The 15174-nt window shown below is 36.7% G+C and overlaps 1 protein-coding gene across 24 annotated transcripts in view; it reads left to right on the top strand.

The window, feature by feature from the left end:
• The window catches only part of LOC126766087 (protein pangolin, isoforms A/H/I/S), a 247852-nt gene that overhangs the window by 198779 nt on the left and 33899 nt on the right, over positions 1-15174 (top strand). For 13 of the 24 annotated variants that reach the window (XM_050483830.1, XM_050483832.1, XM_050483831.1 and 10 more), the window contains 2 exons: positions 8596-8791; positions 11830-11995. In XM_050483830.1, coding sequence (XP_050339787.1) covers positions 8596-8791; positions 11830-11995 — 362 coding nt within the window. Of the gene's footprint in view, positions 1-3033; positions 7683-8595; positions 8792-11829; positions 11996-15174 lie in introns of those variants that run through there. The other 11 variants (XR_007668703.1, XR_007668704.1, XM_050483816.1 and 8 more) reach the window with 7 other exon arrangements.

Genomic DNA, 15174 nt, shown 5'->3' with positions numbered 1-15174 from the left:
CTAAACGTCAGGAGATCTAGCGAGGCCTGGTCCGCGCACTTGATGACCCTGTAGCCCCAAAGGGTCTCAGAGGAGTCAAACTCCGGGTGAGGACCAGCAGGATTGTCGAGTACAAAGCTTAGCACCATACTCGACAATCTGACGTCGATCTCCACCCATCACTATCTCTCCATTTGGTCCTTCCAAAGGAGTGGAAGTCTTTTTTCCTTCCTCTGCTTCCCCCGGCGGGTACAGCGTCGAATACTTTCAGAACTGGAGTGTTTTCGTCCATTCGGACAACATGACCTAGCCAGCGTAGCCGCTGTCTTTTAATTCGTTGAGCTATGTCAATGTCGTCGTATATCTCATACAGCTCATCGTTCCATCGAATGCGATATTCGAGGTGGCCAACGCGCAAAGGACCATAAATCTTTCGCAGAACTTTTCCCTCGAAAACTCGTAACGTCGACTCATCAGTTGTTGACATCGTCCAAGCCTCTGCACCATATAGCAGGACGGGAATTATGAGTGACTTATAGAGTTTGGTTTTTGTTTGTCGAGAGAGGACTTTGCTTCTCAATTGCCTACTCAGTCCGAAGTTGCACCTGTTGGCAAGAGTTATCTTGCGTTGGATTTCTAGGCTGACTTTGTTGGTGGTGTTTACGCTGGTTCCAAGATAGACGAAATTATCTACGACTTAAAAGTTATGACTGTCAACAGTGACGTGAGTGCCAAGTCGCGAGTGCGACGACTATTTGATTGATGACAGGAGATATTTCGTCTTGCCCTCGTTCACTGCCAGACCCATTTGTTTTGCTTATTTATTATTACTTGTTAAAATTTAGTAGTCTGTCTTTGATTACTTGATCAAAAAAATAGCTCCATACTTGCATTTTTCCATACAGGTTTTTTTCACGATATTTGTAACACCCTAAAAATAAAACGGCAAAGACCTACAGTCTATATATAAATGATCAATGTGACGGACTGCGTAGTTTTAGCCATGTCCGTATGTCTTCATAAACACGAACAAGTGTCATAGTTTCTCAGATCTCGATTTGAAATTTCAAACTAAGAAGGTGCTCATTTGTAGGACCGGACTATAGCGTACAGCTAGCATACAAACTGAACGATCGGAAAACGCTTTTACGGAAAACTTTTTCCATTGACAGAATATCTCGATCAAATTCCGAAAAAATCATTCAGATAGAGTCATTGCAGAATATAGCTGTCATGCAAACTGATCGATCAGCGTTCTTGTAACAAATCTTTTGTATTTGTGAGAGTTAACAACAGCGCGCCAGTCGTTTCTTCTTTTCGCTACGTGGCGCCAATTGGATATTCCAAGCGTAGCCAGGTCCTTCTCCACTTGGTCCTTCTAACGTAGTGGAGGTCTTCCTCTTCCTCTGCTTCCCCGGCGGGTACAGCGTCGAATACTTTCAGAGCTGGAGTGTTACCGTCCACTCGGACAACATGACCTAGCCAGCGTAGCCGCTGTCTTTTAATTCGCTGAACTATGTCAATGTCGTCGTATATCTCGTACAGCTCATCGTTCCATCGAATGCGATATTCGCCGTGGCCAATGCTCAAAGCACCATAAGTCTTTCGCAGAATTTTTCTCTCGAAAACTCGTAACATGGACTCGTCGGTTGCTGTCATCGCCCAAGCCTCTGCACCATATAGCAGGGCGGGCATTATGAGCGATTTATAGAGTTTGGTTTTGTTCGTCGAGAGAGGACTTTACTTTTCAAATGCCTACTCAGTCCGAAGTAACACCTGTTGGCAAGAGCAATCCTGCGTTGGATTTTCAGGCTGACATTGTTGGTGGTGTTAATGCTGGTTCCTAAGTAGAAATTATCTACGACTTCAAAGTTATGACTGTCAACAGTGACGTGAGAGCTAAGTCGCGAGTGGGACGACTGTTTGTTTGATGACAGGAGATATTTCGTTTTGCCCTCGTGCACTGCCAGACCCATTTTCTGTGCTTCCTTGTCCAGCCTGGAGAAAGCAGAACTAACGGCGCGGGTGTTGAGACCGATGATATCAATATCATCGGCATACGCCAGCAGCTGTACACTCTTATAAAAGATGGTACCTTTTCTATTTAGTTCTGCAGCTCGAACTATTTTCTCCAGAAGCGGGTTGAAGAAGTCGCACGATAGGGAGTCGCCTTGTCTGAAACCTCGTTTGGTATCGAACGGCTCGGAGAGGTCCTTCCCGAACCTGACGGACCTTTTGGTGTTACTCAACGTCAGTTTACACAGCCGTATTAGTTTTGCGGGGATACCAAATTCAGACATCGCGGCATGAAGGCAGCTCCTTTTCGTGCTGTCGAAAGCAGCTTTGAAGTCGACGAAGAGGTGGTGTGTGTCGATTCTTCTTTCACGGGTCTTTTCCAAGATTTGGTGCATGGTGAATATCTGGTAGGTTGTTGATTTTCCAGGTCTGAAGCCACACTGATAAGGACCAATCAGTTTGTTGACGGTGGGCTTTAATCTTTCACACAATACGCTCGATAGAACCTTATATGCGATGTTGAGGAGGCTAATCCCACGGTAGTTGGCGCAGATTGTGGGGTCTCCTTTTTTATGGATTGGGCATAGCACACTTAAATTCCAATCGTTGGGCATGCTTTCGTCCGACCATATTTTACAAAGAAGCTGATGCATGCTCCTTATCAGTTCTTCGCCGCCGTGTTTGAATAGCTCGGCCGGCAATCCGTCGGCTCCTGCCGCTTTGTTGTTCTTCAGGCGCGCAATTGCTATTCGAACTTCTTCATGGTCGGGCAATGGAACGTCTGCTTCACCGTCATCAATTGGGGAATCGGGTTCGCCATCTCCTGGTTTTATACTTTCACTGCCATTCATCAGGCTGGAGAAGTGTTCTATCCGCAATTTTAGTATGCTCTGGACATTGGTCACTACATCACCTTTGGGGGTTCTACAAGAATGTGCTCCGGTATTGAAACCTTCGGTTAACCGCCGCTTCTTTTCGCAGAATTTTTGAGCATTACCCCTGTCGGCCAGCTTGTCAAGCTCTTCGTACTCACGCATTTCGGCCTCTTTCTTTTTCTGTCTGCAAATGTGTCTCGCTTCCCTTTTCAACTCTCGGTATCTATCCCATCACGCACGTGTTGTGGTCGATCGTAACGTTGCGAGGTAGGCAGCCTGTTTTCTCTCCGCTGCGGCACTTCACTCCTCGTCGTACCAGCTGTTTTTTTGCACTTTCCGAAAACCAATGGCTTCGGTTGCAGCTGTACGTAAGGAATTTGAATTTTTAGAATGTATGTTATGTATATCTGTACCTGTTTGTTAACTGCTAAACTGGTGATGTGCGAAAAATTATGCCGTAATAAAATGTGCATATTTACAATAGATAAAACAATCAATGCTTCACTTGCATTTATTTTGCAACATACAGCTCAAGCGACAACTTCAAAACCGAGGAAAACTAGTAACAAAACCTATACCTTTATGTGTATAATCACGAACATATAAAAGTACAAAAAGATTAACATTTTCAAATACTAGTAGAACCAGGTTCAAAAACCAATTAAAGTGTAATATAATATTAAACAAATTACAAAGGAGTTCAACTGCTCTAATGTCGTCGATATTACAACAGCAATTAACATTTGAAAAGTTGATAAAAGCTCCTGTGCATACATGTGGCGCTGTTTTTCCAACGCCGTCAACGCTTTCACCGATTTTACATAACGAGCCTGACACAAATAAAACAACCACGAAGTCGCAGTCAGCTGTAGATTCCTTAGAACGATTCTGCGCTGATCCCATGGCTATGGCCGCACATACGTTATTAGCTGCATCTACCGACTATGTTATGCCTGCGACTGATAGCATCAAAAACAATAACAATGATAAAGTCAGTAATTCAAATATTAACGTACTAAACCAGCAAAACAAATGCTCTGTTAGTAATAATGTTGACCAAGTTATCCCTGCATGTGAAACGTTAAATTCTTACCCGTCAGTCCATGTTTTACCAATTTCAGTAGATATGCACTCTTCTCATGATGACAGCCTAAAACTAGCTGCATCACCGGTGCAGAGTAAGTCTTTTTCAGAAGACATAGCCGATATTGACCACATGTATGCATGCGATAGAGATCGTACAACTAAGCAGCTTGTCGATGAAAAGCTACGCAGTTCATCGGGTTTGAGCGGGTCTCCTGGCCACGAAGCCAATACCCATCAACTGCTAACTAATCACACTCGTTCATATTTTGAGCATGAATTTAAACAGCAAGTAGCACCCGTTGTACTTATTCCTCAAGATCATCACCCCCAGCACCAGCAAAAATATTCGCAAACTCAAGAAACTCAAGCCAACAATGAAGTCATAAACGGTAAAGGAATTGATATTACAAATAAAGAGCACCAGACGGTAAATAGTAAACATAAAGGTGGGAGAGATTCATCCTTTAATATTACCGCGTTTAGTAATAGTAGTGGTGCCTGTGCCAATGGAGGTCTATGTGGTACATCGGAAGAAACTAATGTCGTCGAAGCTGACACGCGAAGAAATATTCCGGTCCTTGATGTGCTGCTTAACGACGAGCAATCGAAGAATATGTTTAAACATTTGTCTCCACCTAAGATGGGTTTAGCGCAAGCAAGTACACACGTTTTAGCCGTGCAGAGAAATATTGGTCCAAATGCGGTTGCTGTTGGACGAGACAATTTTCCACCACCTAACGATTGTATGATTCCCGTCGACAGTTCTACTTTTTTATATGAAAAAGAAAGCCAGCTCCTAACTAAACTCTTTGCTACAGATCTGGTAATACCAAAATGTTATATACCAACAAGTGCGGTAAACTCCTTTCATGTGGATGCCGAAGATATTGGCGGTCCCAACAAATCAGGCAACCGTTCGCAGCATGGTAACGATATGTTAGATAATGCAAAAGAAAAGCGTGATGTTGATTTAAGTATGCAAAGTGCGCGCTCTACTTTACCCTCTACCGAGGCCACCAAACAGTTAAACGTACCTCCCGCGCCACTTAATTTGCTAACAGAAATACTTTTGCTCCAACAACACTATCAGCACAAACAGCAATCACAATTACTAACATCGGCTGCAAATAATGTTAATATTGCAACTGCTTTACAGAAGGATCAACTGCACATGAATAAGTTGTCGACGGCATCTCCACTGTCAGCACCTCTGACGCTCCCATTTCCTTTCCAATTACCGCTTCCTTTGTCATTGTCCCTTCCTCTGCTGCAGCCGTTACCACTGTCAATGCCACCCATACCAATTCTTGAAAATACTAAAAATAATAACGGTAGCAATTCGATTTCGAAACAATATAATTTCGAAGTGCCGGCGTTCCTAACAGGCGATTCAACTGACAAATGTAAAGATCAGATTTATTTAAAATCTAAGCACGAACCAGCAACACACCGCGAGCACCAGCAAAAATCAACGGTATCTTCACAGCAACAGCAAGAAGCTTCGAACCATTTTTTAACTACACAATTTCTGTATTCGCGTATGTTACCCGCACTAGCCGATAATTTGAGGGGACGGGATCTCCATATGATAGACTGCGCGCCCAGTATTTCGATGCTAAACACGCTTGCAAGCAGTACACTACCTTCCGAAAATGATAGTAATAACAATCGAAACAATTTGCCAAACGACAATAGTGAAAACGTTGATACCAACTCAGCGTTTGATACCGTAACTCTCTCTCCAAAACAAAGCAACACACAATACACGAGTACACCCAATTTATCCACCGACATCAGTAGGACTGACAGGTTTAGTTCCATAATGACAAACAGAAATGCAACTACTACAAATCTGAGCGGTACTGAGCTTTTATCTGCACAAGAGGCGGCGCTTACGCAAGCCCAAATACAACTTGATAAGTATTTAGGGCTTAGCAATCAGTTTATTGAACTCACACAAAACAATTTAACAATATCTGACAAACTTACTGCCCACATTGTACCACGCGTGTGGGAGAATTTGCAGCAATCTAAACAATTAATTCATTCAACACAGACGCAGTTGAGTTTACTTAGGCGACAATGCGCCAGCGCAAAGTTTTACTACGAGCGAACGATGCGTCGGCTGTACTCAAGCGATTCTAAGTATCTGTCACAGTTACAAGCGCATAAAAAACCCTCCGCATATTCATCATCCTGGTGTCCGAATAACATTGTAACTCGGGCAGCAGTAATTGCAGCAATGGCGGCTGCGTCGGAATTACAGCCACTGCCGACAAACACTTTTGTTAAAACGGAGAGTTCTATTAGTGGTAAAAGTGAAATAACCGATAAAGAATGTGAGCGTGCTTTAGATAAAAGTCAGACATTGTTAGAAATAGAGACTGTTATTGAGCGTTACGTTAAGACGGTATGCAAAAATAATGAAGATGCAGACGCAGTTACTAATGAGATTAGCGGCAGTGACTTCATGCCGAGATCTAATGATAATTATGACAACACAAGAACTCCTGTTTATAGTTCTCCAGGAATAGCTAATAATGATGATGGGGAATATGAATTTGAATGCAATGCGAATGTAAAGCGTCGTAATAAAACATCATCACCCTTCACGGTTGGCAGCAATGCAAACTGGCGATTGTTGGAGGCATCGTCTCCTATCTGCTTTTGGCATCCAGATAATCGAGGGCTCAGCGTAAATGAAGGCGTGCTTTCTGCTTCCGAAATTATACTGGAATGTGCAGCATTAAGTGTTCAAGCGCATATGCAAGACCCCTCTATTGTAGTAAACAGAATTGCTGGTGAAAGAACGTCTACCCCCTCACACGAATGTGAACGTGGTGGAATAACTGAAAATTCTGAACATACGACTACGGACGGTGAAACATTTCAAGGCTTACTCCTAAAAAGAGTTCTAAACACGCGCTCAGGTTCCTACAATGGCGATCATGACACTGAAGTAATCAAGAATGCAAATAACGAAAAAAAAGAACTACAACAATCACCTTCAGGCTCGCCAATGGCCGTGAATGCCACAAACTCTCCTAACATGCTGACACCAACGTCCACGCCAACTACTACACCGACGCCGCCCAACATAAATGCTGCTATTGTTGGAAAAAATCATCGCAAATCAAATTATGCTCATCACCTCGAACCATCAATCAGCCCTGCATCTACAATTACAAACTTAACTCATAAAAAGGCTTTATTTTATGAACAATCGAATTCTCAAACGCTTAGACAACGTTACAGCAGCAACAATAACGGCGATATTGCTAACAATAATACTAACGACAACATGGACAACAAAATTGAACCAAATAAAAAACTTGAGACTCTGCAAGTTATTCAAGCAACGTCGGAATCACCAGTTTCACCTTCAGTGGCAGTAAATATTGGGCATAACAAAAAAAATCAGCAACACCAACAACAGCAGCAGCAGGCAGCGTTCAGTGGTTGCAGTAGCAGCAGCACTGGCGGTAGCGGCAGTGGTTGCTTATATGGTCTAAATGGTCCATCATCTAATACTAACAGCGAAACAACTACAGCAGCGGTGGCGGCATTGCAGGAATGCGCTTTTACCAATATTTTTAAGGCACGTTTCAACGCGCTAACGGCTGCAGCTGTAATGAATGCTACAGTGGGAATTTCGGCGGCTGCTGCCGCCGCATCCGTAATAGATGGACCGTATGATTTAAGCATCAGCAGAAAAGCTAAGCAAACGTAATGGTTTCCTTATTTACTTTTATTATTAATAACAAAATATAAATAATTTTTTATTCAGTATATTTTCTTTGTATGAGATCAGTTTTTACTTGGAGCACGTTATTCAAATTCGTCGGTTAGGTAAAACAAACACGTTTCTGGCTACACCACTTGCCGCCCCTTATTCAGACACTAATTTTAATATCAAATACCAGATTGAAGAAAAAATGTTTCCTAAATACGGGATTAAAACAATATTCCCACAAATCGTACTAAAAATTCACTTAATTTCTAATTTTTAACCTCAAATACGGGGTTAAAAAAAATAACCCCAAATTCGGGATTAAAAGATAATTTGCTTTTAATTTGTTTTATTTCTATTTTTAATCCTAAATAATAGATTTAAAAATAATATAATTAAATAAAAAAATATTAAATTTAAAATATTTATTTCCGAACATCTTGGCTTAGAAAATATTCATCATTATTCAGATCATTCGATTTATAATTTTTTATTCCATCTTCTTTTTTAAAATAAAATTTTAATTTTGTAATTCCGATGCTTGGGCTAAAAATTAACATTTCAATTTTTAATTCAAAATTTTTGAAATATAAATTCGCAACCCTGTTTACACATTTGATCACGCAATTTCATCTAATTTAAGAATACTCAACCGAAATTAGCTAAAAATAAACTTGATCAGAATAGTTTATGGCATTCAGTTATTAATATACATTCAGATGCATTTGGTAAGCATTGTACTTGTTGGAAATCCAGCCTCAACGCTTCGAGTAAGCTAATTAGCTCAGCATTTCTTTATTCTTACGGTAGTTTGATTTTATTTGCATAAACTTGTATACAGCCAATTGCCGACTATTAATTATTTGTTAATTTATGTTTGCAAATGTGAATTGCACTTTTTATTTACAGAAACTTGGATAGTAAAATATCAACGGCTAATCCACAAGGAAATGAGTGCAAAGACAATTCGAATGAGAAGAAGAAACCGCATATCAAAAAGCCACTGAATGCGTTCATGCTCTACATGAAAGAGATGCGAGCCAAAGTTGTTGCCGAGTGCACTTTGAAAGAATCGGCTGCAATAAATCAAATACTTGGTAGAAGGGTAAGCCGGATAAGTACAAAACGAACCTTTATAAATAATATATATAATACTTTCCAGTACATAATTTGTAGTATAATAAAACAAACAAAGTAAATGGTGCAAAGATACTTAAATAACGATGGAGCTGCCATATAATATTAATATGGACTAAGAATAAGCGAAATGAGAAACAATTAAGCTCTGTTGACATGAATTTCACTGCCTGTTTAAATCTTGCATAGATAATACCATATTTTATTTTTAATTTCGTAAAAAACTCTTAATTATCTCGTAATAATGGAAATTATCTAACCATTTTCCTATGACTTCAACAACGGGGCCTTTTAATCAAGGGAAATATGTAGCCGTAATTCAGAAATGAAAAAAGTTTAATAAACATAGTGTCGATATGCCATTTAATTTTATTTGCAGTGGTCCCGCTTATACAGGGTTTTCTTGTAAGGGTGATATGATTTCTTAAAAAAACGCACTAATGGTTAAAGAAATCAAATGTTTTTAAGACGTTCAATATTGACTTCTAAAGCTTTAAGAAAGTCTGGTTTATTACTAAAGACCAATGACTTTAAATAACCCAACAGTAAGTAGTCAAATGATCTTTAATCACAATTTCTTGAAATAATCCACACTTTTCTAGCAATAATTCGGTTGTTGCACGTGCTGTGTAGCATAACCAGATGTTGTCAAGATCAACTTCTTCAAATTGCGGGCATAAAAATTTGATTATCATCGATTTATACATTGATATTAAAGGTGTTACCAGTTTCATCTGGAATGAAGTACGGACCGATGATTCCATCAGACCAAAAACCACAGTAAACTGTCAATTTAGGTGAATGCAATGGTTGCAAATTGTTGTTATTCAATATGGCACTAAAAATACAATACTTATGTCAGTTTCTTGTAATTTTCATATGATGCAAGTGCTGCCATTCCATTCGATGTATCGACGTTTACGTTGTGCAAATATATATGTACATACACATACGTATGAGCTTGATTGATTATTGCGAGATTTATTTTCAGTGAGTGAAACATATTAATGGCAATGGCAACGCAAAATCAATTCCTTAAAAATTTCCATTTTCACAATAGTTGTTATAAAGATTCTTTACGACATTTCTTGAGGAAGCGTGAAACTGAAATTTAATTTCATCGATAAGAATTACTTCTAGGCATCGTGGAAGACTGCTCAATCTTGTAGCTTTTTCTAATAAATAGGTACTATACTGAGCGCTCTTAATTACCGAATTAAGTAATAAGCTGCAATTTAAGATTAAGCATTTTTTTGTTGTACAGAACCCTAGTATGGTTTTAAACTCTCCTCAGTTGAATTCAATTCAATTCAAGTTCGTAATACCAAAAACGAGTTTAGTTGATCTGACTAAACTCGTTTTTGGTATTACGAACTTCATTGGTGTTTCTAACCTAGCAACTGAAGATTTGACAGACAATTAAATAGCTCAAAATTTTTAAATGACAGTTTAACAATACTGCAAACGAAACATTTTTTGACGGATTAAGTTGATATCGATAATAACGAATTTCAAAGCTTAATTTTAGAAGGAAAAATGCACAATGTGTATGGGTTTGCCTTTTCTAGAAGCCCTATAGCAAGTATAAGCATTTTATTTATTAACCAAAAGCTTCAGCCCACTGAAGTACCATGAAAAACTGCTTTTTGATACACAAACATATGTGTGTAAATATGTGTAATATATGTTTTAACTTTGCTCAGTATGAGCGAAGTATTTTGTTGGAAAGTCAGTAAAATAGACGTTTTGTTTTGCAACTTTGTTTTTTCGTTTATATTTATTGAAATCTCTTTAATAAACTTTAATCGGAAAATATATTTTGTGAAAATTAAACTGACTAAATTGAATTAAAGATAAAGCGAAGGAATTTTCATATGCTGTAAGAAAATATTCCACTACTAGTTTAAACAGTCTGCAACTAATAATAATAATAAAAGATTAAAAATCTAAATACTTAATTAAGCGGATGGCAATTCATTTCTAACCTAGCAACTGAAGATTTGCCAGACAATTAAATAGCTCAAAATTTTTAAATGACAGTTTAACAATACTGCAAACGAAACATTTTTTGACGGATTAAGTTGATATCGATAATAACGAATTTCAAAGCTTAATTTTAGAAGGAAAAATGCACAATGTGTATGGGTTTGCCTTTTCTAGAAGCCCTATAGCAAGTATAAGCATTTTATTTATTAACCAAAAGCTTCAGCCCACTGAAGTACCATGAAAAACTGCTTTTTGATACACAAACATATGTGTGTAAATATGTGTAATATATGTTTTAACTTTGCTCAGTATGAGCGAAGTATTTTGTTGGAAAGTCAGTAAAATAGACGTTTTGGTTTGCAACTTTGTTTTTTTGTTTATATTTATTGAAATCTCTTTAATAAACTTTAATCGGAAAATATATTTTGTGAAAATTAAACTGACTAAATTGAATTAAAGATAAAGCGAAGGAATTTTCATATGCTGTAAGAAAATATTCCACTACTAGTTTAAACAGTCTGCAACTAATAATAATAATAAAAGATTAAAAATCTAAATACTTAATTAAGCGGATGGCTTAGGTACTTACCTAAGTTTGAAGAAAAAGGAAACACTTAGTAGCACACAAAACGCGAATGTAAATGCGTACACTCCCTAGCACATTCCCTCACACAAATAAGAACATATACAAATATACTTGGAAATGATGTGTGTGTGTGTCGACGTACACATATAGCTTTTTTCGTTTAAATCAAGAATTGTATTCGTTTTTTTGTTTTGATTTTCAAAATTCCACAAGCAAATAAATTAATATATCAAAATTGAAACGATTCTTTTGTTTTCGTTTTTTGCTTTTATTTTCTGTTTCAAAATGTATTCGTCGAAATTTGGCTTTGGTTGGATCCACACATATATCACATCTAACACCATGAAAAACCAAAATAATTACAACGATCAATCGCATTATTACGTACGACGCATCAATACTACCAACATACTCTCACAATTCTGTAACAATAGTGGCATGAACTTAGCCGTGAAGAGCAAAGTAAATATTACGAAAAGGCGCGACAAGAGCGCCAATTACATATGGAATTATATCCAGGGTGGAGCGCACGGGACAACTACGGCTATGTTTCGAAAAAGAAAAAGCGTAAAAAAGACCGTTCACCCGCGGATTCGGGAGGTATTAAAATAAAAATTAAATTTTATTTTTCGAAACAAACAAAATATATTGTAAAAGTAATATATAAGAACATATATACTACATATATACATTTTTCATTTGCAACTACTGCACTAATTTTACTTGTTTACTTGCACTCAAAATATTTACATATTTATTAATTTACGAAATATTAACAATTTTTTTAGAGTTTTCATTTTATTTATTTAGTCTATAATTTAGCAAGTACAGTTCATATATATATATATTTTTTTTTAATTTTACTATATGCTACAGCTATGTTAGTAGTAGTTATTTATTTACCTCAATTATAATGGCCTTACGAATACGCTCTGTGTCTTAGAGTTGCCACATACTGTTGTATAACGCTAAGTCTATCTAACGCAGACAGTTGTGGAATAATTGACTTTTACTAAGGATATCGATATTTAATTATAATCTTGCAACATCTTTGGCTCAAATGCCATTTTATCTTCTGAAACAAAGAAGTCGCGTTGCATTCTACAGAAATTTGACTAACATGTGTTATTCTTTCTGTTTGACAAAATATGCCTATAATTAGTACTTTAGTTTGTATAAGTACACCTGACAAAAGATTTTTGTCGTTGCTAATGATCACATTTTTATACGAATGATTGCTACTTGCTCAAATTTTTACCTTTATAAATTTATAACAAATATTGTAGTTACATATACATATATTGGTTGTCAAAACCAGCAGCTCAACCACCAACCCCTTCACCCAATCTAAAATTTCAATTAAAATAAAATCAATATTAAAAATATGTTGACCAATAGGGTTTATGTCTAGTGAGGATTTTTTTACATAAACTGGAAATATTCAAAATGGCAATAGTTAAAAAAAGTTTGAAGCACTCTAATATGTATAAATATTAAAGTAGTTTATATTTATGTAGCCGACTTTATTTTGTTTTTTATTTACTTTAGTGAAGTAATTCATTTGATTACTTACAATAGCTAATTTTGTCACAATTATTATTTGCTTGAATTGGTAGAAAATATTTGTTCCAGCTAAATTAATGTACCAAAATATTTATTCAGCTTATTAACAATTCTGCATGTATTTTTAAACAGTGGAATCTTTACCATTAAACAATATCATTGAAAGAATATATGCACCAATGGCGGATCCACAGGGGGATGCAAAGTTTCAACTCAAAAGCGGATATTTTAGTTCAAATTCAGAATAATTTCGAATTCTTATTAATATTTAAAATATATTGGAAGCCGGAAGCATATTTTCATTGTTGGCAAAACTTTATATTAAGAAATGTTGCGAGAGAATTCAATATTCATTGTTCGGCGACCTACGATCCACCTTAAACTATAGGTCACATAACACGGGTCAACACAAAATTTGACTATAACTTTAAAGCAGCAAATTTCCATTTTTTAGGTCGTAATTAGACGAAAAAAAATATGTGCCTTGAAAAAGTTTCCTTTTTTATTTAGGAAACTGCTTTAACGATATTTTTTAAAATATGTGGTTTTAATTTTTAATTGAAAATGAAATCACTTAAAGAAACATTTTTATTATTTTTATTAAGTTTTACTATCAAAATAGCTCACAAAAAAATAAAAAGATAATTTAAAAGTGCATACTTCAACTTTATGTTCATAGGTAATATCACTTGTTTAAGTATTCAAAATTTTTTTAAGTTGATCAATTGGCTCAAATTTTTCTTTCCCGATACAAAGTTCTGTTCTTTCAGGCCACAACCGTTGAGTATAATGCTTAGCATCCGCTTTACTATCCCATAAGCACAAATAACACGGCTACTTTTTATATCCGCTTTGAAGTCCCATAAAAAATCCCACCATTTTGAAATCTCCAATTAGCTGCCAGTTATACTCGCAATACTTTACAGATTCGAGCAAACTTTTAACACTTTCATAATTTTCTTTTCTGAGTGAGCGATTGGAAGAAATGGAAATTTATTTCCGTTATGCAATAAAACAGCTTTTAAGCTTTTGGTAGAACTATCGATGAATAAACGCCATTCGCTAGGAACACAAAGTATGCCAATTTCTTCGAACAAACCTTTTATGTCATTGCAAAAACAAAGTCCATCTTCTTTTGTGAAAAATGCTAAGAATGTTTCATGCCTAGTCCGCTGATCCGTTATATTAACATCATCAAGCAAATTCTATTGTTTTAAGCGAGAGCCTAAAAGCTCTGCTTTACTTTTTGGCAAATTTAAATCTCTTATCAAATCATTAAAATCTTCTGTAGTGACGAAATGATGTTTTGGTTGTTCTAGTGGCGGTAAAAACTCCTTATCGGAATTACTTTTATGAGAACTAAGAGACGAGCTACTTTTTTGCGATAATTTTATCGGTGGCTCAGGTACAGGTCATGTCAAATTGTGTAAAACTGGAGCAGAATAATATTTAAGGTCAGGATATTAGATAGGTTTTGCATTTTTACCTCTACGCCTTTTACTCGGATTTACAATGCAAAAGTAGCAGTCGTTAACGTGATTTTTGGTTCTCGCCAGATTCTTGGTATTGCAAATTTCATAAACCTTTTCTCACCTCGATACCAACCTAACATATAGAAATAGAAATTAATATGTCTATTATATTTAATTCACCATTTAATGAAAATTTCTTTACCTTCTAAACATCTTTTACAATAACTACAAGCAACATGTAGAGCGCATGTCTTGTCTTGATTTCGAACAGGGCAATCAAAATATGCTTCGTAGGCTTCACAGAGAACGTGAGATGCAAAATTTTTTTGTAGAGTCGTGTAATTAATAACTGTTATAAAAGAAATCTCTATATTCATTTTATTATTGTTGTGTGAAGAGCATACTGTTATCCACAACATGCATAGATGCATGGCATAATGCTTCATTTAATTGAAATTCAATATCTTCCAGTCAGATATATGTGTTATAAACTCAATGGTGGTTAAGAAAGTCGACAATCACCACACTTACAAGGTGTTTTCCAAAGTAAACAGGACATTTGAATTTAGCGTCTCTGGTGGCGCCATCTATATGCCGACTAGTGCATTAGAATCTGCTATCGTTATCGATTGTCCAGTGAGAATTTCATGACATTCATAGATTGGAAGTGAAGTTATTGCGTTTTAAGTGTCAGTATGTTTGTGTTATCGGTACGAAAATGAGCTGAACAAAGAGCCAATATTA

The sequence above is a fragment of the Bactrocera neohumeralis genome, unplaced genomic scaffold, assembly GCF_024586455.1.
Source record: "Bactrocera neohumeralis isolate Rockhampton unplaced genomic scaffold, APGP_CSIRO_Bneo_wtdbg2-racon-allhic-juicebox.fasta_v2 cluster11, whole genome shotgun sequence".
Lineage (NCBI taxonomy): Eukaryota > Metazoa > Arthropoda > Insecta > Diptera > Tephritidae > Bactrocera > Bactrocera neohumeralis.
This window is presented reverse-complemented; position numbering and strand designations above follow the sequence as displayed.